Source organism: Geotrypetes seraphini, chromosome 9 (genome assembly GCF_902459505.1).
Source record: "Geotrypetes seraphini chromosome 9, aGeoSer1.1, whole genome shotgun sequence".
Lineage (NCBI taxonomy): Eukaryota > Metazoa > Chordata > Amphibia > Gymnophiona > Dermophiidae > Geotrypetes > Geotrypetes seraphini.
This window is the reverse complement of record NC_047092.1, coordinates 119,714,620-119,735,880: the sequence shown is the minus strand read 5'-3', so window position 1 is coordinate 119,735,880 and position 21,261 is coordinate 119,714,620. Positions and strand designations below refer to the sequence as shown.

The following is a 21,261-nucleotide window of genomic DNA, read 5'->3' as shown; positions in this document are numbered from 1 at the left end:
GCAGGTGGCAGGGACTAAAGTCCCAGTGACTCACCAAGATTCCTATCAGCAGTTCTATAGGAGGGCCTAGCAATTGAAACACTATGATACAATTTCTGCTGGATCTACCTATTTCCCTTTTTTTAAAAAACCTAAATATTCCCAATAAATCTAGCTAGCAGCTTCTGAGCTATAATCTCCAACTACAGATTAAAACTTAAGTGCTTTCTGGTCTGACAATGTAAAATAAAATAAAATAAACCTTGCCTGCAGTATAAAAGACAAGAGTTAGTCAGAAGAGTTCTAAGCAGAAAAAGAAAAGGAGGGAAGTATTGGGTTTTATGTGTTTTGTTTTGTTTATAGGTGGGGGGAGGGGGGCCTAGATTAGAAGACAGAAGAGTTACACCACACTATAGACAAACAAAATGGTCATTGCCAGTTTATTTTTCCCCAGCTGATGGTATTAAGAACAGGGTTGCTATTTTAATACGGGATCATCCAGAGATATCTAATCACAATGATTTACATGGTAGATGTATTAAAGTAAATTAGCTAATTAAGGAAAAAGCAATTTCAATCTTAAATATATATGCCCCTAATGGGGATGACCCCATTTTCTATGAAGATATAGCTAATGCACTATTAGTTGATAATGAGTCGTCATTAATTATAGGTGGTGACTTTAATACCATTTTGGATCCAGCCTTGTATAGAAAATCTCATTGTCCATTTAAGAAAAATCGATCTTGGCAGAAGTTACAAGATTTACTTGTGCAATTCAATCTGATTGATCCTTGGAGAACTATTTATCCTGTTGAGAAGGAATTTACTTTCCAATCTATCCCACATGTAACGTTTTCTAGAATTGATTTTTTTCTTGATTAGCAAATCTCTAACATTTTAAAGATATTTTAGTGTCTGATCATGCTTTAGTACTATTGCAGCATAAAGGGTTATGTAAAATTCAGGCAAGAGGCCCTTGGAGATTTGATGCTTCTCTAATTCTTCAGGAAGATTTTGTTACTAAAATGAAAGATGCAATTCAGAATTTTTAAAAAAATTAAACAAGCCTTCTGACTCTCCTTGGCATTTTATTTGAGACTCCTTCAAGGCCTACATTAGAGGGATTATCATTTCTTATTCAGCATTCTTGAATAAAGAAAGCATTAAGCATTTGGATAATATGGAGATTCTTATTAAAGATTTAGAGAAACAATCTCAAGTAAACTCAAGTAATATTTTAACCAATTTAGCGCACGCTAAATGCTAAGGTATCCATTATATCCTATGGCCATCTTAGCATTTAGCACACACTAATCTTTAACACGCACTAAGATGAAAGCAATTTGCAGGATAGTATGTTTACTGTCTAGGACCTTCTTACGTTGGAAAACTGGTCCTCGACATGGCAGCTGGGTTTCAACGCTAAGAAATGTAAGGTCATGCACCTCGGTAGCGGAAATCCATGCAGAACTTACACCTTAAATGGAGAAACATTAGCTAGGACCTCAGTAGAACGAGATTTGGGAGTAATCATCAGTGCAGACATGAAGGCTGCCAAACAAGTAGAGAAGGCCTCATCCAAGGCAAGGCAAATGATGGGATGTATCAAAAGAAGTTTCGTCAGCCGGAAACCAGAAGTCATAATGCCACTGTACAGAACCATGGTGAGACCTCATCTGTAATACTGTGTGCAATTCTGGAGGCCACATTACGTAAAGACGTGCTTAGAGTCGAGTCGGTTCAGCGGATGGCTACTAGGATGATCTCGGGGCTCAAGGGTCTCTCGTACGAAGAAAGACTGAACAGATTGCAGCTCTACACTCTAGAAGAATGCAGGGAGAGGGGGGACATGATTGAGACATTTAAATACATCACAGGACATGTCGAGGTGGAAGATGACATCCTCTTTCTCAAAGGACCCTCGGCCACAAGAGGGCATCCGCTCAAACTCAGAGGGGGGAAATTTAGTAGTGACACCAGGAAGTATTTCTTCACGGAAAGAGTGGTAGATCACTGGAACAAGCTTCCGGTGCAGGTGGCCGAGGCCACCAGCGTGCTTGACTTCAAGAATAAATGGGATATCTATGTGGGATCCCTACGAAGGTCGAGTTAAGGAAATGGGTCATTAGCATTCGGACTTATTGGGGTGGGTCGGTAGAGTGGGCAGACTTGATGGGCTATAGCCCTTTTCTGCCGTCATCTTTCTATGTTTCTATTTTACTAAGGCGCGCTAGCCAATTTAGCGCGTGCTAAATGCTAACATGTCCATAGAATATAATAAGTACGTTAGCGTTTGGTGCATGCTAAATTGGCTAGTGCGTCTTAGTAAAAGGCCCCCTAATTGATTCGGTTAGCACACCTTAATAAAAGGATCCCATAGAGGTTTTGAATCGATTACAAAAGGGAACTTATTCTTACAATTTTGCTCTTGCCAAGAATGCTAGTTGACAAGTATTTATGCATCATGCAGCTTATTATACAAATAATAATAAATGTGGACATCAATTGGCACAATACCTTAAAGCTAAAAAGATCACCACTTATGTCCATGCTATACAAGATAAACAAGGAGTAAATCGGACTCTGAAATATTGCATTGTTTTGGGGATTTTATCAATCATTATATACTTCTGAGATGAATGAGAATATTGTTCCCTCTACTTTTCTTGAAAATCCTGAGCATGTCACATTGTCTGACAAATTCTGTGAAATGTTATCTAAAGATGTGAATAGCGAAGAAATTTTTGAAGCTATAGGAAGCATGGGCAAAAGTAAATCTCCTGGTCCTGATGGCATAACCTCAGAATTTTATCTGCCATTTCATGAGTTGATAACACCCCATTTGGTAGCCTATTATTCGTATCTATTTAACACTGGGGTAATTACAGGTACATTTACTAAGGCTAATATCATTGTGATACCAAAGCAAGGGAAAGATAGTTTACAGGTTCAAAATTACAGACCCATATCCCTCATTAATGTAATGTAATGTAATGTAATTTATTTCTTATATACCGCTACATCCGTATGTAGATGCTAAAATATATGCTAAAGTGTTAGCAAATAGACTACAGAAAATCCTGTCTACTTTGATTCATACGGATCAAAGTGGTTTTATGACTAGAAGGTTTTCTTGTGATAATACATGAATGTTCACCAATATAACATTGCATGCATCTATGAATAATACCCAACGGTTATTAGCGATGAGGCTCAATACTGAGAAAGCATTTGACTGAGTGGAATGGTCATTCATTTTTGAGGTATTGAGGTGCTTTGGTTTCCCTGAGAAATGTATCCAGCTGATTAAAATTTTATATACTGCTCCAATCACTAAGATATGTATCAACAATAAGATGTCAGATCCCATTTATCTGACTTGGGGTATGAGACAAGGCTGTCCCCTCTCACCATTGTTGTTTAACTTGACCTTGGAGCCTTTATTGATGACAATTCACAGTAGCTCTAATATAAAAGGAGTACATGAAATCAAATTTGCAGTGTATGCTGACGATGTACTATTGTACACTTCTCCCTCCGTATCCATGGTTTCCATATCTGTGGATTCGCTTATTCGCGATTTTTCTGAAACTGACTCCGCCCCCCCAGAATTCCATCATCATTTAAGTTCTTTTTCCTTTTACTGTACCGATAAAAAAGTGTTATCACTTACCATTCACTCTGAAAATCGCTGCTACCATACTTTCTCCCACAAATTTGCTGTTTCCATGCTTCCCAGTGTGCACTGAGAAAAATGCTGCTTCCCAGTATGCCTGCCCAGAAATCGCTGGTTGCTTGCCTGCCCAGAGATCGCTGGTTACCTTCCCAGAAATTGCTGCTTGTTTGCCTGCCCAGAAATCGCTGGTTGCTTGCCTGCCCAGAAATCGCTGCTTGCTTGCCTGCCCAGAAATCGCTGGTTGCCTGCCCAGAAATCGCTGGTTGCTTGCCTGCCCAGAAATCGCTGGTTGCTTGCCTGCCCAGAAATTGCTGCTTGTTTGCCTGCTCAGAAATCGCTGGTTGCTTGCCTGCCCAGAAATCGCTGGTTGCTTGCCTGCCCAGAAATCACTAGTTGCCTGCCCAGAAATTGCCGCTTGGTTACCTGCCCAGAAATCGCTGGTTGCCTGCCTAGAAATCGCTGGCTGCTTGCCTGCCCAGAAATCGCTGCTTGCTTGCCTGCCCAGAAATCACCGTAGAAAAGTTATTCACAGTTCCAATAATAAAAATGGAAGGCTTTTTCTAAAAACTGCAAATAACATTTAAAGTTATTTGCGGTTTTTCCATATTTGCGCCTGTGGTCCGCCCACATCCCCCGCGAATATGGAGGGAGAAGTGCTGAATTTGATATAACATATCCTGAACATTATTGGCAGTTTTTAAATTAAACTAAACTAAACTAAACTAAACCTTAAGTTTGTATACCGCACCATCTCCATAAAGATAGAGCTTGACACGGTTTATAGGTAATTCAATAAATGAGGGAAGGACATAATAAGAAGGTTATGAAGAGGATAGCTAGCTTTAAGTTTTGGAGAAAAGCCAGGTTTTCAGATGCTTTCTGAATAATTGAAATGAGCCTAGGTTCCGCAGCGGGGCAGGGAGGTTATTCCAAAGCTCAGTAAATTTGAAGAAAAGAGATTTCCCTAATTTACCTGCATACATGACAGTTTTTCTTCTGTTTCTGGATATAAGTTGAATACTACAAAAGCTGATGTTATACCTTTAAATTGTCCAGATGTGGAATATTTGATTAAGGCAGACATTTCAAACTCTGGCCCGTGGGCCAAATCTGGCCTGCGGTGTGTTAAAAATTGGCCCGCCAGACATTTTAAATTTTATAGTAAATTTGGCCCGCTGGCACTGTCGCCACTGCTGCTCTTCACTCGCGTCTGCCTTCACCTGATCTCTTCTTCAAAGCAGCCTGCTGAGGATTACTGGCTGGCTGTAGCGAACCTCGCAGGCTGCTGTCCACCTCGGTAGCATGTTCCCTCTGATGCGATCCTGTACGTCAGAGGAAGGACGGGATTGTGGCAGAGGGAACGTGCTACTGAGGTGGACAGCGGCCTACGAGGTTCGCTACAGCCGGCCAGCGATCCTCAGCAGGTTGCTTTGAACAGGAGGCCAGGTGAAGGCAGACGCGAGTGAAGAGCAGCAGTGGTTCATGCCGGCAGGCCAGAGGAGACCAGGAAGCCGGGATGGAGGGAGGGTAGGAACGGTGGGCCAAATCTGAAGGTGAGACCGGGAAGAAGAAGGGGGGGAAAATACAGGCCTTCGGGACAGGGGCTGGCCCTGGTGTAGAAGTTCCTGGAGGGAGAGAAGAAGGGGTCCAGATGTGCATATGCCAGACTGAGTGGAGGGTGGGGTGGTGTCATGGTGGGGTAAAATAGACACAATCATGATGATGGTCATGCCTGTAATCAAATGCACCCTTAGTATGCTACCCGTTTTATTAGAAAGATCAATATATCATAAGATGGAAAGCCTACTTGCAAAGTTTCTATGGAATAATAAACCTCCTAAGATAAGTTTAAAGAAACTAAAGTGTGATAAGGATTGGGGAGGAGTAAACTTTCCAAGTTTTTACAAGTATCATTTGACCTTTATTCTTCGGCAAAGTTCAAGGTGGATATTACTAGAGTTACATATATTATTGCCTGCTTGGATTAAGTATGAGGAAACAGTGTTCAAAATACCATTATGGCTGATTCCATTTACAACAATTACAGGGGATTTGTGTATGAACCCGATTATCACTGCTACTAAATCTGCTTTTCAAAAATTCAAAAAATTGGTCAGTATTAAATGGAATGAAACATCTTGGGCTTCAATAGGGAATAATCAAATATACAAGATACAAGGGTCCATTCTTAACTGGGAAATTTGGAAAAGAGCTGGTATCTTTTTTGTTTTTATTTATTATTTTTTTTATTTATTCAATTTTCTATACCGTTCTCCCAGGGGAACTCAGAACGGTTTACATGCATTTATTCAGGTACTCAAGCAGTTTTCCTTGGCAGGTCAGGCAATTACTTCATCATCAACCCCCCTCTTCTACTAAACCGTGCTAGCGTTTTTAGTGCGGGGAGCCGCGCTGAATGGCCCGCGCTGCTCCTAACACTCATAGAGTTCTTATGAGCATCGGGAGCAGCGTGGGCCATTCAGCATGGCTCCTTGCGCTAAAAACGCTAGCGCAGTTTAGTAGAAGAGGCCCCAAGACTGGATACCATTTTCTGATATTGTAGAGAGTTATGGACTACCTAAACACCAATACTATTGAAGGATCCAGCTTTTACATAGTATTAAATCAGTTTACCCTCAAATCAGGTCACAGGAGGGGCAATCGGATTGCAAATTGCTTTGCTCTGCATTATTAAACAGTAAAGATGCAGCTGCCCAATGGTATAAGCATTTGAAGTTGACCATATGTAAGGCTCCTATAAGGACTCAGGGAACTTGGGAGTTTGATTTGACTAAGCATCTGGATGAGTCTCAGTGGAAATTAGTTTGGAAATCTATCACTACTTTATTACACTCAGCAAGTTTAATAATAATAATAATAATAATTTATTTATAACCCGCTATAACTTAACAGTTCAGAGCGGTTTACAACAAAGAGAATTTGCCAGAAGTAAATGAAATACAAATAGATTTATATAACTAGTATGGATGGGTTTCTTTAGCCAAAATTGTCATACAAAAGAGATTTCACAGGTTTCCTTAAACATTTGGTATAGGAAAGAATTCACAGAAGAGGTTTCTCAATCAAATTTGTCATACAAATAAGATTTCAGATTTCCTTTAATGCAATCTTCCTTCTTTTTAATGCATAAGGCGCTATGGACCCTGATTAAATTATCAAAAATTACATCAAAAGGGAAATTCTGTTGGTCTTGTAAAGATGCAATTGGTACATTGGAACATATGCTATTTACATATTCTTATGCAGCTTCTTATTGGGGTAAAATTTGATCAATAATTTCAATCTTGCTTTCTTTATCAGAACCATTAACTTATCTGATAATTATATTGGGGGGTTTGGGGTTAAAGTCTACATTAAGTTCTTATAAAACACAATTATTGGAGAATTTACTTATGATAACAATGAAAACAACTTTAATTGGAAGGTTTTTTTTCTAAATTAGATTATAATATGTGGTGGAAGAAAATTAGATTATAATATGTGGTGGAAAACGTTATGTCTGTACAGTAAATATGACAAAACTTTTTCACTTAAATGTAGTAATTTGAGGAAATTTAGGAAAGTATTGGATTGCTTACTTAAGTTTAAAGATTAAATGATATTGTATTTAATTTGGATTATATGTTTCAACACCCTATGACTTATTTTTTCTTTTTCTAATATTGTGTTGATATTTTTTTGTTTATTTGTGATGGATTTTCTTCAAAATTTCAATAAAATATTTATGAATAAAATAAAATCATGTTTCTGCTTTGAGCGGGGAGAAAATTAAAACTGTGGGATCGGGGAGGGGATGGGGTTGAAAACTGTGGGGACGGGAAGGGAACAGGAATGAAATATGCACTTCACTACGGGGACAGGGAGGGGATAGGGATGAAAATGTGGGGACAGGGAGGGGACATGGATGAAGTTTTGTCCCTGCGTCACTCTACTGTAAATCTTGTAGCTACAGGAGGTAAATAGATAAAATATAATCCTTCTGTGTAGTCTCTAAAACAAGAGACACACTTCTTACATAGCTCTTTCATAAGAACATAAGAATTGCCGCTGCTGGGTCAGACCAGTGGTCCATCGTGCCCAGCAGTCCGCTCACGTGGCAGCCCCCGGGTCAAAGACCAGTGCTCTAAAATGAGTCCAACCTCACCTGTGTACATCCCAGTTTAGCAGGAACTTGTCCAGCTTAGTCTTGAAACCCTGGAGGGTGTTTTCCCCTACAACAGACTCCGGAAGAGTGTTCCAGCTCTCCACCACTCTCTGGGTGAAGAACTTCCTTACGTTTCACACTTTTCTTGATATTTTTCATTTCAATGATATGAAATGAAACAAAATGTGTCGAGAAAAATGTGGAATATTTTGTAAATTTCATGGCTCCACATCATTCTTTTCTTGGTTGGGCTGAACTTTTCAGTGACCCCTCGTAATTAGCACGACTTTGCTGGAGCTTGCTTCTAAATTATAGTCCCAAAATTTATTAACTTGTAATTCTTTTCATATCAACAAAGGACTTCAGTTGTTCAGGGACAAATAAGACATACATATTTGTTTCTGCCATGCCTAACCAAACACTCGCACAGGTAAACTAACAGAAAAGATGCACCAAGACTTAGGGCTCCTTTTACTAAAGTGCGCTAGCGTTTTTAGCTCATGCATGAAACTACTGTGCACTATACCGCGCGGTATGCTTCTAGAATAACGCCAGCTCAATGCTGGCGTTAAGGTCTAGCGCGCGTGGCAATTTAGCACGCGCTATTCCCTTAGTGCTCCTTTTACTAAGGTGTGTTAGGGCTTTAACGCGAGGAATAGCATGCGCTAAATTGCCGCACATGCTAAATTGCCGCATGCGTTAGACCTTAATGCCAACATTGAGCTGGCATTATTCTAGAAGCGTACCGTGTGGTGTAGCACGTGGTAATTTCGTGTGTGCGCTAAAAACGCTAGCGCACCTTAGTAAAAGGAGCCCTTGTGTCCTCTCTTAAAGCCAGAAAAAAATCTTTTCTACATTCTTGTGTGGTTTTCATGATAGCTGAGTAAATCCATATTCTTTGACCATAGAATAAGGTTTGAAGATTACAAAAATAAAATTTCATAACAGCATTTAAGTCTTACGCAAATACAAAAGCAACAAGGTATCTCTTACAGCTGTATCAGTTATGGATTCCTCTAGTATCACTGATATAGTCACAACATCAATTTGGGTTCCTTTTACTAAGGTGCGCTTGCTAGCAAGCCTTAGTAAAAGGACCCCTTTGTTTTTGTTGTACTTGACCCAAATTGTTCAGACTCTGGGATCATTTAGAGGTAACTGAAATATACTTTATTTAAAGGGGGAACAGCTTCAGGGGAATTTCAAAATTTCTATCAAGTATTTTTATTTTTTTTTTACATTTTTGAAGCAGGGATCCCTGTGGCTTTAGGAACATTCAAGACCCAAAGATTCTAATTTAATACCTAAGCTGTTATATTCAGTTACTAAGGGGCCTGTTTTCTGAAGTTTAGCACATGCTAAATTCTAAGAAGTCCATTTTATACCTATGCATTAGTAAAAGGGTCCCTAAATATGTAAATCAGGTGGCACAAATAGACATTACAACTTATATTTGGACATTTGAACTTATATGTGAATATAAGCAAGATTACAGAATACATGTGACTGTATAGGCCCCCTTTTATCAAGCTGCATTGGGTATTTTTTATCACTGGCCACTGAGATAGAAGCTCCGACATTCATAGAAACATAGAAAACATTAAAAAATGACGGCAGAAAAGGGCCACAGCCCATCAAGTCTGCCCACCTAACAGACCCACTCACCTAGGCTTACCTTCCCAGAGATCCCACTCATAGCATCGGAGCTTTTACCGTAATGGCCAGCAATTAAAACCTCTAATGTGGCTTGATAAAAGGGGGCCATAATTTGAAACCATCTAACCTAGATGTTAAATTAAACATTTTCTTTGTGGCTACCTGTGTCTGTGCTGCAACTTTTATGCGTATATATTCCCCAGGGAGATTTTACAGAAACCTACTTGTGCATGTAAAACACTGTTCTAAATACTCAAGTCACTTATAAAATGACCCTAAAGTAAACAATTTTGTTTTCTTGCTATCATCCATTTTCTATTAATTTAGGGGGATGTATAAAGACAAAGTAGTGTATTTTATGCCAGTATATGCTTTTTATTACCATCATGACAAAAGCAGAGCATGAGAAAATACCGTATGTAAAGGTCATCACTGCTTCTGAAAATACTAAGCAGAGAAGAACCAAAGATTTCCTTATAAGCCTCATATTTAGCACTTCTGCTGAAATATTGCATCCAGAGCAAAGTGTTCACAAGTGACGACAGACTTGATCATTCTATTCACTTTATACTGTATCTCCAATTTAAATAGGACAGCTCTTTAGAATTTTGATGGTATTTGTACCTTTTCAAAATGTTGATCCTCAAAAGAAATTTTTGCAGTTCCTGACTGTCGAACTCCTGAGCCATAATCTGGAGCTTCTTCATCAGCTGAAAAGAGAAATATAATGAATAAAAACACACATTCCTAGATTCTGTAGAAGAAAGTACAATGAGACACTGCCATCAGAACTTCATTGGCATCAATGTTCCAGGAATGCTCAGGTAGTTATGCAAGTCAAATGTACAGAGAACAAAAATATATAGATGAGAAGTTATAAAGCTGCATTAGGGTTTTAAGTTGCATTATGACCCCTACAAAGCAACTTAAAAGGTCCTGACATGGCCCAACTTAATTTCCCATGGCAAGATTCAGTTGCCATGGATTACATGGCATGAGATGCAAAACATGCAAATGCATGTTTTCACCTCATTATTACGCAAATACAATAACATGACTTGCAATGAAACATTACAAGTCACATTAAGGTCATAAAATCACAGTAAAATATTATTTCCACAGCTAGGAGTATCAGAAGTACTGGGCCATGGGAATAACTTGGCTTGCAAGCAGTTATTCTTTTAAAACAGGATTCAGAAACCTTCTGTACTGAGATCCTGAAGGTTGCTGAATATGGTGGTAAATCAAGGTGCAGTAAGAGGCGATCTTTTACCCCACACTGACTTATATTGCAAAAGACTCTATGAATGATGGGACCATTTATGACACATTAGGAGAAAGAGTTACTATGTTATGAAGCTCTTGCATAGAAAATATACATGCTACACAAGAATAGGAATTATTTTGTCCTGAAATAGCCACTTTGAAGATAATCAACATCACTGCATGCAGTTTTGGCATGCTAAATCAGAGAGCTATATAGATATGTTAAAAGACCATACAAGAATCTCTCATTTAAAACCCCAGAGCTCTAGCTTTATAAATATGCTTTTTGTCTTGCTTAGGTGTTTGTCATAGCTGTTCAAGAAGTGGCAGAGACATGACACTTGACCTATTTAATAAACATTATAAAATTTGACTTTTAATCATACAAACTTCAGTTGGGATAAATGTGTATTTTGAATAAAGGAGGTCATTTTAGAACAATTGTGTGGCATTTGCATGTGTAAATGGTACATACATTTACACTGAAGAAAAGCCCAAAAGGCCTCTACGAGGAAAGCAGCAAGACAAACCACAGAGTCATGAGGAAGAGATGTTAGTTACTCAGCTGTGGATTGTTCAGGATACACTTTATTGATAGAAGCAATATGTAGACTCAACACTGACAGTGTTTCTGCTTAAATGCCTTTGTCAAGAGTCAGATATAAAATGATCCTCTGACAGAAGGTCCTCTCATAAAATACTAAGGTACAGACTAAATGGTGTAAAATAAGGTGGCTATGTAGTAAAAGAATCCTCTTCTGACCGAAGCAAAGTTTAGAGTCAAAAAGTGACACAGCAGAGGAAAGGCCATGCTAGGGCTGGCCAGACGCTGTCTGTTTAACGGCGCTTCCTCTGCTTGCTGGCTGCTGCTACTGCTTCAGATGAATGAGGGAGGGAGGGATTGAAGGTGGTTTGTCAGGACACTCTGCTTCTTTGGGAACAGAGGATTGTCAGGACCGGCTCTACTGCTTCGGGAACAGAGGGAGGGAGTGGGAGGGAGAAGGGGAGGAGAGAACGTGGGAAAGAAGGGGGGGGGGAGAGGAAGAAAAGAAGAACAGATGCTAGACCTACAAGTAGGGGGATGATAGAGTGAGATGGGAAGGTAGACCAAACTTAGTGTTACAGTAACTCAAGCAACCAGAAACTACAGTTATCTGGCATCTACCAATCCCCATTGGTGCTGGATAACTGAGATTCTACTGTACTGTATATCACAGTTCTTCAACCGCCGGTCCGCGGACTGGTGTTGGTCCGCAAAAAAATCTTGCCGGTCCGCAAAGGATTCGTTCCCCGCCGCAACGAAAGGCCGGTGTCAGCTGACTTGTAACTTCCTGTTGCAGTCGCTGTGCCGGGACTCCTGCCTTCCACCGCGTTTGCCTCCTGCCTTGTGTCCTCACCTCCAGACCACCAGCAGCAGCTCTGTGTGCTTTTAACTTCAGCACAGAGCTGCCCCTAAGCAGTAGTTTAGCGCGGTTTCATGAGGCAGCCTCGGGGCCTTTGCTAGGCCGGCCCACATCACATCATCGAAGCGGGCCGGTCTAGCAAAGGCCTCAAGGCTGCCTCATGAAACCGCGCTAAACTACTCCTTAGGGGCAGCTCTTTGCCGAAGTTAAAAGTACACAGAGCTGCCGCTATTGGTCTGGACTCTTGGGCCGCTGAAGGAGGGCAAACAGCAGCTGTCCTGGAGGTTTCCCTTCCTCTCGCCTTTGCAGGTCCCTTTTTTCCACCTTTTTTTTCCTTCAAAGGCCAAGGGGCCCCAGCATTGACATCAATCAAGTAAGTTCAACTGTTCCTTGCAAGCGGTTCTGCTCGGCCAAAGCTTCCCTTCTGACATGAGCCACCCTCAGGGGAAAGAAAGTGACCCACAAAGGTGAGGGGAAGGGGGGCAGATGATGGAAGTTGGGGGGGGGGAGACAGAGAAGGGGCAGATGATGGAATGGAGGAGATGAGAGAGAGAAGGGGACAGATGATGGAAGTGAGAAGAAGGGAGAGAGAGAGAGCAGAAGGCAGATGGATGTCAGTTGAGAGGGGAGAGCAGATGCTGAATGGAAGTGGGAAAGAACACATACTGGATGGAAGGAGGAGATAAAGGGGGAAGAAAATAGTAAGATAATGGAGGGGTGAGGGAAAGGGGTGACAAGCTGTGGGTAGACACAGTGAAAAGAGGGAAACGGGACTAAATAGTAATAAAGAATTTAATCTAGATGGAGGAAGAAAATAGAGAAGGAAGACCAGAGAAGAAAAGGGAAGAGAGAACAGAGAATGATATCAGATCTGAGTGGAGGAAATGAGAAGAGAGAGATGCTAAAAACCACAGGGGGGGGGGGAAGGACAGAGATGCCAGACCATGAGGGGAACAGAAGGAAGATGATGGATGCCAGACCAAATTGGGGGGGGGGGGCAGGAGGAAAGATGGCAGGGAAAGACAGACAGTGAATGGAAGGGGCAGATGCTGGACTGAAGAGACAGAGAAGGTTATCATGCCGCTGTACTGGGCCATGGTACGCCCTCACCTGGAGTACTGCATCCAGCACTGGTCACTGTACATGAAGAAGGACATGGTACTACTCGAAAGGGTCCAGAGAAGAGCGACTAAAATGGTTAAGGGGCTGGAGGAGTTGCTGTAACAGCGAAAGATTAGAGAAACTGGGCCTCTTCTCCCTTGAGCAGAGGAGATTGAGAGGGGACATGATAGAAACATTCAAGGTACTGAAGAGAATAGACTTAGTAGCTAAGGACAGGTTGTTCACCCTCTGCAAGGCAGGGAAAATGAGAGGGCACTCTCTAAAGTTGAAAGGGGATAGATTCCGTACAAACGTAAGGAAGTTCTGTGGTAGAAAGCTGGAACGCTCTTCCAGAGGCTATTATAGGGGAAAACACCCTCCAAGGATTCAAGACAAAGTTAGACAAGTTCCTGCTGAACAAGAACGTGTGCTGGTAGGGCTAGTCTCAGTTAGGGTGCTGGTCTTAGACCAGAGGGCCGCCGCGTGAGCGGACTGCTGGGCATGATGGACCTCTGGTCTGACCCAGCAGTGGCAATTCTTATGTTCTTAGGGCAGACACTGGCTGGAAGAGAGTGAAAAGGCAATGAAAGCAGAAACCAGAGACGACAAAAGGTAGAAAAAAATAATTTTATTGTGATTCAAATATATCAGATTTGAAATATGTATCTTGCTAGACATAACTGGGGAGTGCAAAGCCCAGGCAGTGCTTCTTTAGCTTCCAGCTGGCTTAGGGCTCTCTCTGACCAGGGGGCAGTTGCCCTAGTTCCACTCCCCTAACACCATTCCTGTCATGTGTGACTGTGGTATTCTGTTACATGATATTTGGGTAGCATTCTGTAATAATTTGGCTTGTTCAGTTTTCTTGATAGTAGAGGGGATATATGTGAAGGGGAGGGGAGACAGGGTTTTGTTGATCTTTGCCCTGTATTATTTGTATTTATAAAAGACAATTGTATAGAATATTGTTTCTTTTTATACTTTAATAAAATATGTTCAATATAAAATCATAACTATTTGAGGCTTGTGCGGATGGGATCAGATGGTTTGTGGGACCGACCTCGCGGGGATGGGGCGGCGATGGTTTTTAAAAAAAAAATTTCGGTCTTAGTAGTTTGCCGGTCCACGAAATAATTATTTTATTTCCGCCGGTCCATAGGTGTAAAAAGGTTGAAGAACACTGCTGTATATGATATGGTCCATAATGCCAAAAGCTGCTGATAAATCGAGCAGTACTAATACTAAGGCAAATCCCTTGTCTCAGTTTCTGTGAAGATCATTTAGGTGGGATACAAGGTCTGTCTGAATCTAAACTGACATGTTAGCTGATATGTGTGACTTGCAGCAGGTGGAAATATAGACAAGCAATTTTTAAAAAATATACATTTATTAGTTTTTTAGCCCATTACATTAGTGGGTGCTAGAATAGATGTGTAAACTTAGGCATTTCTTTCTTTCTTTCTTTCTCTCTGCCCCTTGTCTGTCTGTCTTTTTTTTCTTTCTGTCTCTCTCCCCCTGCATGTCTTTCCTTCTCCCTTACTTTTACCTCCCCCCTGTCCAGCAGCACCCCTTCCCTACTCCCCCTGTCCAGTAGTACCCCTTCTCCCTTATCTGTTCACTGTCCAGCATCCGCTAGGCTGGGCATCTTCGGGGCTTTTGCTAGGCCGGCCCACCTCGCATTATCGAAGTGGGCCGGCCTAGCAAATGCCCCGCAGCTGCTGCCACTGCTGGTCTGGGGGTGAGAAGGAGAGGCGTCGGAGATCGGGGCAGGAATGTTGCAGGGGAAACCGCCGCAACGCATCGCAAACCGCTGAAGGCTCCTACTGCGCATGCGTTGGCATGGAGCCACAGATCATGGGTCAGGGATCACAGCTGCACAGAGTTTCAACTGTGCATGCACGCTAAGGGTTTTATTATAGCAGATGGCCATTGCAAAGTAGGAATCAAGACACAAAGAGCCGGATTCTACAAATGGCGCTGGTATCAGTGATCGCCTAAAAGATGGCCGCCAATCCCATGTCAATCATGCAACGGCACTGTTTGTAGAATCACGGCTACCTCAAGCATAGGTGCCAGAAATGTAAGCCAGGGTTTATGAGGCCTACATTTCCGCCACCTATATTTGAGGTGAATTGCATCTATGGTGGTGCTTATGAACACCTAAGGTCGTTTCTGACATTAGCCATGCATACTTCGACCTTAGGCATCCTTAGGTGCCACAGTAAATGTGATCTAGGTGCTAGTTTTGTAGATGCCTCTAGGCACCAACATTTTAGGTTTTAAACAATTTTAAGGTTACTTTTAAACAGCTTTGCTGCTTAAGTTAGGCTCTGATTGGACGCCTAATGGCACCTAACTTATGGCCCTGTTTATAGAATATGGGTGATATTGTATTTTTCAGGCCTGCCCACACCATGCCCCCTTTAAAACTGTACGTCATGAATATACAGTACACCAATAAGTTTCCAACTTTTCTAAAATTGTTATTAGACTGTTAGGGCCATATACATGTCTGCACCCACTATTTACTTGTGAAGATGTTGCACAAACCTTCTGAAATGACCTACAACACATTTAGAGCAGCATTTTAGAAAGGTCACACAAAGGAGACTTGAGTTGTTTAGGTCAGGACGCCCCAAGTTCTGCTAGTTTGATTTGATTTATGGACTTTAATGTATATACTGCTCTTTGCAAAAACAAGTATCTTTAGAACAGAATCTGCAGACACAGAGCTTGTTCTAAAATACATGAAGAAATGGATGTTTATGCACCAGCTGCGTGTGGCAAGAACATCCATTTTAGAAAAATGGATATTCCAAATATCAATGGGGAAAGTTGGAGCATGAACATCCCTGTGGCAGCACATGGACAGACATTCATGTTCTGAAATGGCAACAAAAATCTATGTTCTGGAACATAAATGTTCATCATAAAAAACTGTCTCCACAAGTTTACTTCTATAACTTAATTTACATAAATAAATAAAACTACAAAAATCCTAAATAAAGTGCACTGAGTGCTTTCAAAGTGTTGTAAAAATATCACAAAGTTCTCAGTCACCAACCAAAAAATGCAGTAGTACCATCAGATGTACCAGCGCTGGTTGTAATGAGGGGAAACAAAAGCAGAGCGGAAAAACGCTTTTGTTTCCCTCTTTGAGGTTTCCGCGGTTCTACTGGCCGCTTAAGAAAGTTTATATATATACTTTTAAGTGATTTTTTTATTTTTCTACTTTGACATATTAAGATTTCCATGATAATAAATTAATAACATTTAAAAGTTTATGAGTTTTTTTAACCAAGAAGTCAGAGTTTATAGCTAATGTTTTTTGTTTTTTTACTTCCTTTAGTGCCCCCTTCCTGACGACGCTGTTGTGAAACTCGAGTCAAAGGGAGGCCAGCTTTTAACAAAACACGGGGGTTGTTTTGAGCATTCATACTTTAATGAACTGAATGAATTGGTTTCAATGTTGTACCATTGCCTCCAAACTTGAATATCTTCTGTTTTAATCAGATAAGTAATGAAAGTATTTTACAACAATACATTACAGTATATTTATTGTTTTCTGATAGGCAGTAAGAGGGACTTTATAGTGCAATGATGGTCCCTCATTACAACCAGCGCTGGTACATCTGATGGTACTACTGTACTTTTTGGTTGGTGACTGAGCACTTTATGATATTTTTACAGCACTTTGAAAGCACTCAGTGCACTTTATTTATGATTTTTGTAGTTTTATTTATTTATTTAAATTAAGTTATAGAAATAAACTTGTGGGGACAGTTTTTTTTATTATTTATGATCTAACAAGTAATTACAGTAGTTGCTCCTTGAGTTGTTTTAGTACAAAAATGTTCATGTCAACCATTTTGGAAACAAAAGTTTATTTTTCTTGAAGCTGTCACAGAACCCATTTCCCTTGCCAGGGTTGCTTCTAGGGAGCATATCAAGGAGGGAGTATTAAGGAGGTGAACTCTCCTAATCCCTCCAGTGGAGCACTGTTCAATAGGAGCATTTTCTGACACTTAGGGGTGGGTTACCATTAAGACATTATTTTATTGTTAATTCCACTTATTAGTAAAGGTATTATTGCATAAAATGGGATCTGTGCTAAAATAGCATGAGTTAGTGATGAAATAACATGTCTTAACAATAATCCATGTTAAGAACTTCAAACAGAGCTCTCAGGTAGCAGGTCTAGAGCCCAACATCCATCATTTGGGACATAGATATTCATTTCCCTTCTGTAATATGATATGGAAAATTCATTTTATAGGCCCACCCAGAAATGTTGACACATCTTCTTGCCATATGGATGTTCTTTAGTTTTAGATGTTCATATTCCAGCTTTGTAAATTGACAATTGGACATTCATGCACTATGAACATCTAAATGCCAATTTATGGATGTCTAAAACATGAATAGTGCATCTAAATTAAGCATCTTAACTAAATAAATCACTTGATTCAGTCCTTTTAAACTATTTTAAAAAACCCAGCCTTTCTTATTACCAGTACATGTTTCCTATTATTGTTAATGCTACAGGACAGGCACTCAAAGAACTATCTAAGGTGCAGTTAGAAGAGCCTACCTTCAAACAACTAGTATTAGCATTTAAACGCTTTCATGACATGACACCTGACTATGTAGTGAGGAAACTCCCAATATACCACTCTCAATGACCCCTCCGTTCACAACAGGAACTCAGACTTTCCAACCCTCCAGCAAACAGTCTGAAAGCGATCATATTCCTATAGCATACCTAAATTATAGAATCAACTCCCTCCTGCCATTAGGGCAATTGATAACCTACTACCCTTCCAGAAAGCAGTAAAGATGCTTCTTTTCATGGACCGGATCAATTCTGGTCTCAAACTTTAATAGATCTTGCTTCGATGTACCTTACCTCAGAACACCTGTGCCTGCCAATCATTTCTTCTACGTTCACTGCAAATACGTTAATACCCATTCATGACTCTATGGTTTCATTTTCTTAGATTCTGCAAAGCATGTGTTTCTTAGTCACATTCTCTATAACAGTGGTTCCCAACCCTGTCCTGGAGGACCACTAGGCCAGTTAGGTTTTTAGGATAGCCCTAATGAATATGCATGGAGCAGATTTGCATGCCTGGCATCTCCATTATATGCAGATCTCTCTCATGCATATTCATTAGGGCTATCCTGAAAACCTGACTGGCCTGGTGGTCCTCCAGGAGAGGGTTGGGAACCACTGCTCTATAGGTTGTAAGTTATTGATTCTCTAGCTTTGTGACTTGATCCTGTAGCATGATATTGAGTCTGTAGCATACGTAACTCTGTTCCTGAAAACTCTGTGTACGTATCCTTGTAACCCATTCTGGGCTCCTGGGGAGGACGGGCTATATAAATGAATAAATAAATAAATACCTGAAATTGCTTGGACTGCCACACGGAGAAACCCTTTCACTTCTCCCTTCTCACTGACAATAGCAACTCGGTGGACCAGAGGCACGGGATAAAGCAGGTTACTGAGGTATACAAAAGCTCTGCAATATAGAAAACAGCAAAGTGTTCACAAATGAGGCCTCTGCTCTCCAAATACCTGCTGGGCGGCATGTCAGGAACAGCTGGGCTCACATCACAACATGGAGCTGCAAAGCAAAACTAAAAGGGAAGGCAGCCAGGACCAGCCAAAGGGGGGCAGCCGTGCTCAGAGTAAGGAGCTTTTGACAGAAAGCAAAGTCAACGTTTGGTGCAGCTTCCACAATGGAATGAAAGTTGTGGTGAGTTAGCAGACACAAGCAAAACCTTTCAGTCTTTGATCGCTCAAAAACAGCAAGTGTCAGTGGTAGAAGGGAAAGAAAAGGGAGACTGCACAGCTTAGACATGGAAGCTAAAAGAGCTACACTTCTCTCATTGAAGGTTCTTGGACCAGTGTTTCTTAAATGTGGTCACTAACAGAGTTTTATGGATGAAAGAACCAATCAGAGTTAACTGACTTTGGGGGAAATTGTCAAAGTGGTTACCAAGAAATTTGTTATGAGAACCTCTATCCTAGGGCTGCAGAAGTCATAGAAGAAGGATGGGTGACAGAGAAAAGTCAATATGTTTAAAAAAGGATAAGAGAAGATTCAATGTTATTTATCATTTTTCATCAACAATTTTTGAAAACTTAGCCAAACATATACCGGAGGCAATGTACTATTCCAGACATGAAGTTTAAGTTCTTTTTCAAAAATAACACTGATGCTCTGCACTAGTTCAGATCTTCAAGGGAACTGGATATGTTTTAGGCTTATTTGAGGTAAAAAGAACTTTAGGAACTCATAGAGGACAAAGACATTCAGTCAATGGAACAAAATGATGGTACTCTAATAGTCAAAATTTGTATCAATAATCAGGTTCACTGATGGCTCCTCAGTTGGTAGAGCCCTTAGTCAGAGGAGAATGATGTCCAGCTAGAATGGCATTCAATTATTATTTTTTTCTTCTACATATAGACTTAGGGAATTGTTAAGGCTCAGGCAGAAGTACAAAAATATACAAAAAGCCTACAAGATTGTACAGTTTAAAAAAAATACATAAATTGGCTATGGTTTTCATTTCTTCAAACTAAGAAATACAAAATAAAAAATCATTAAAAATGTACAAGATAAATTGTTCCATAAAAATACTGTTGAGAATAGAGGTTGCCTTAAGAGCCAAATTCAAAGTTATTTTTAAAATAAATTTTTAGTATTTTGACATTTTTTCCTCTCCAGATGTTGCAAGAAATTTGGGCAAAATACTTACTACTTCAACATTGTGCAAAGGACGGATGTGGAAGATCAGTGACAGTGTTGTGCGCTATCATGTGGAGGGCCTAAGTTCAGTTCCTGGTTGGAGTAGGAGATACTACAGAAATAACATTCACAGCTCTTGGGGGGGGGGGGGGAGTCTCATTTTTACAACACTTAAGTGGCCAGATTTTGGGTCCACAATTGCAGAGATCTGAAGGGAATCCTGATGCATGTTCTGTGGCTGAGGACTGTCACAGTAATATATTGAATTGGGAGGGGGGAAGGGAAGATAAAACAAGGAGGAAAACCTCTGCATGGTTGAGAGTGAAGGCACATGGTATCACATTCTAACAGAGGCCAATTTTCAGTTGATCTGGAAGGAGCAAGAAGAAAGAACTAGCTCTTTAAAAAAAAAAACAACCCTATGCAAAGTGACTTGCAAGATTTTTGCACTTTGTAGCCTAAAGGCCATATTCTATATATAATGCCTAAAAAATCTGCGCCTGAAAGGATGGCGCTTAGCACAATTCTATAAAACACCTTTGAAGTTAAGTACAGTTTATAGAATCATGCTTAACACCCATACACATGACTAACATTTAGGCATGCCCATTTAGACCAATGAAAATCAGGCCTACATATCTGCATCTAAACTGTGTACAGATCAGGCATATTCTATAACAATGCGCCTAACTTTTAGGAATGCTCATGACCCACCCATTCTCATTTTCTGGCCATGCCCCCTTTTGAGATCTGCACATTAGCATTTATGCTTATGTTTAGAGGAGCAGTTAGAGCAGCTGCCTCAGCACCCTGAGGATGTGAGTTCAATTCTCCTTACCCTTTATGTTTATTTATATGTACCACTTTATAGAATATGCTTAGAAAGTTGTGTGCGTAACTTCTAATTATTGCCAATAATTACTTACTTGCCAATTATCAGCACTGATTAGTTTGTTAAACAATTAAGTTGCACTTGTAAATTGGCAATGCGCACAGATGTGAGCACACAACTTTGGTTGTAATATGGTGAATGAGTAAGGTAACCATTTATTTTTTTCATCAAAAGGGGACATCTATTAATTGTCAGTCCCACCCCAGCAATTGCCTGGCCCAGAACGTCCTCTCCGACATCAGAATTGATGTCGGAAAGAAGACTTCTTGTCGGCGATTAGCAGCAGCAGCAGGGAGGTAAGATAGCAGCGGACCAGGGGAAAGGAAGGAGGGAGGCTTTTTTTTTTTTTTGCACGGCAGGTA

General features: G+C 40.5%; 1 protein-coding gene across 3 annotated transcripts in view; it reads right to left on the bottom strand.

Moving 5' to 3' along the window:
• The window catches only part of KIF1A (kinesin family member 1A), a 627,076-nt gene that overhangs the window by 223,175 nt on the left and 382,640 nt on the right, over nucleotides 1–21,261 (bottom strand). For all 3 annotated transcript variants that reach the window (XM_033958697.1, XM_033958695.1, XM_033958696.1), the window contains 2 exons: nucleotides 18,653–18,771; nucleotides 10,104–10,189 (listed from right to left, as the gene is read on the bottom strand). In XM_033958697.1, the coding sequence (XP_033814588.1) occupies nucleotides 10,104–10,189; nucleotides 18,653–18,771 (205 nt within the window). The remainder of the gene's footprint in view (nucleotides 1–10,103; nucleotides 10,190–18,652; nucleotides 18,772–21,261) is intronic.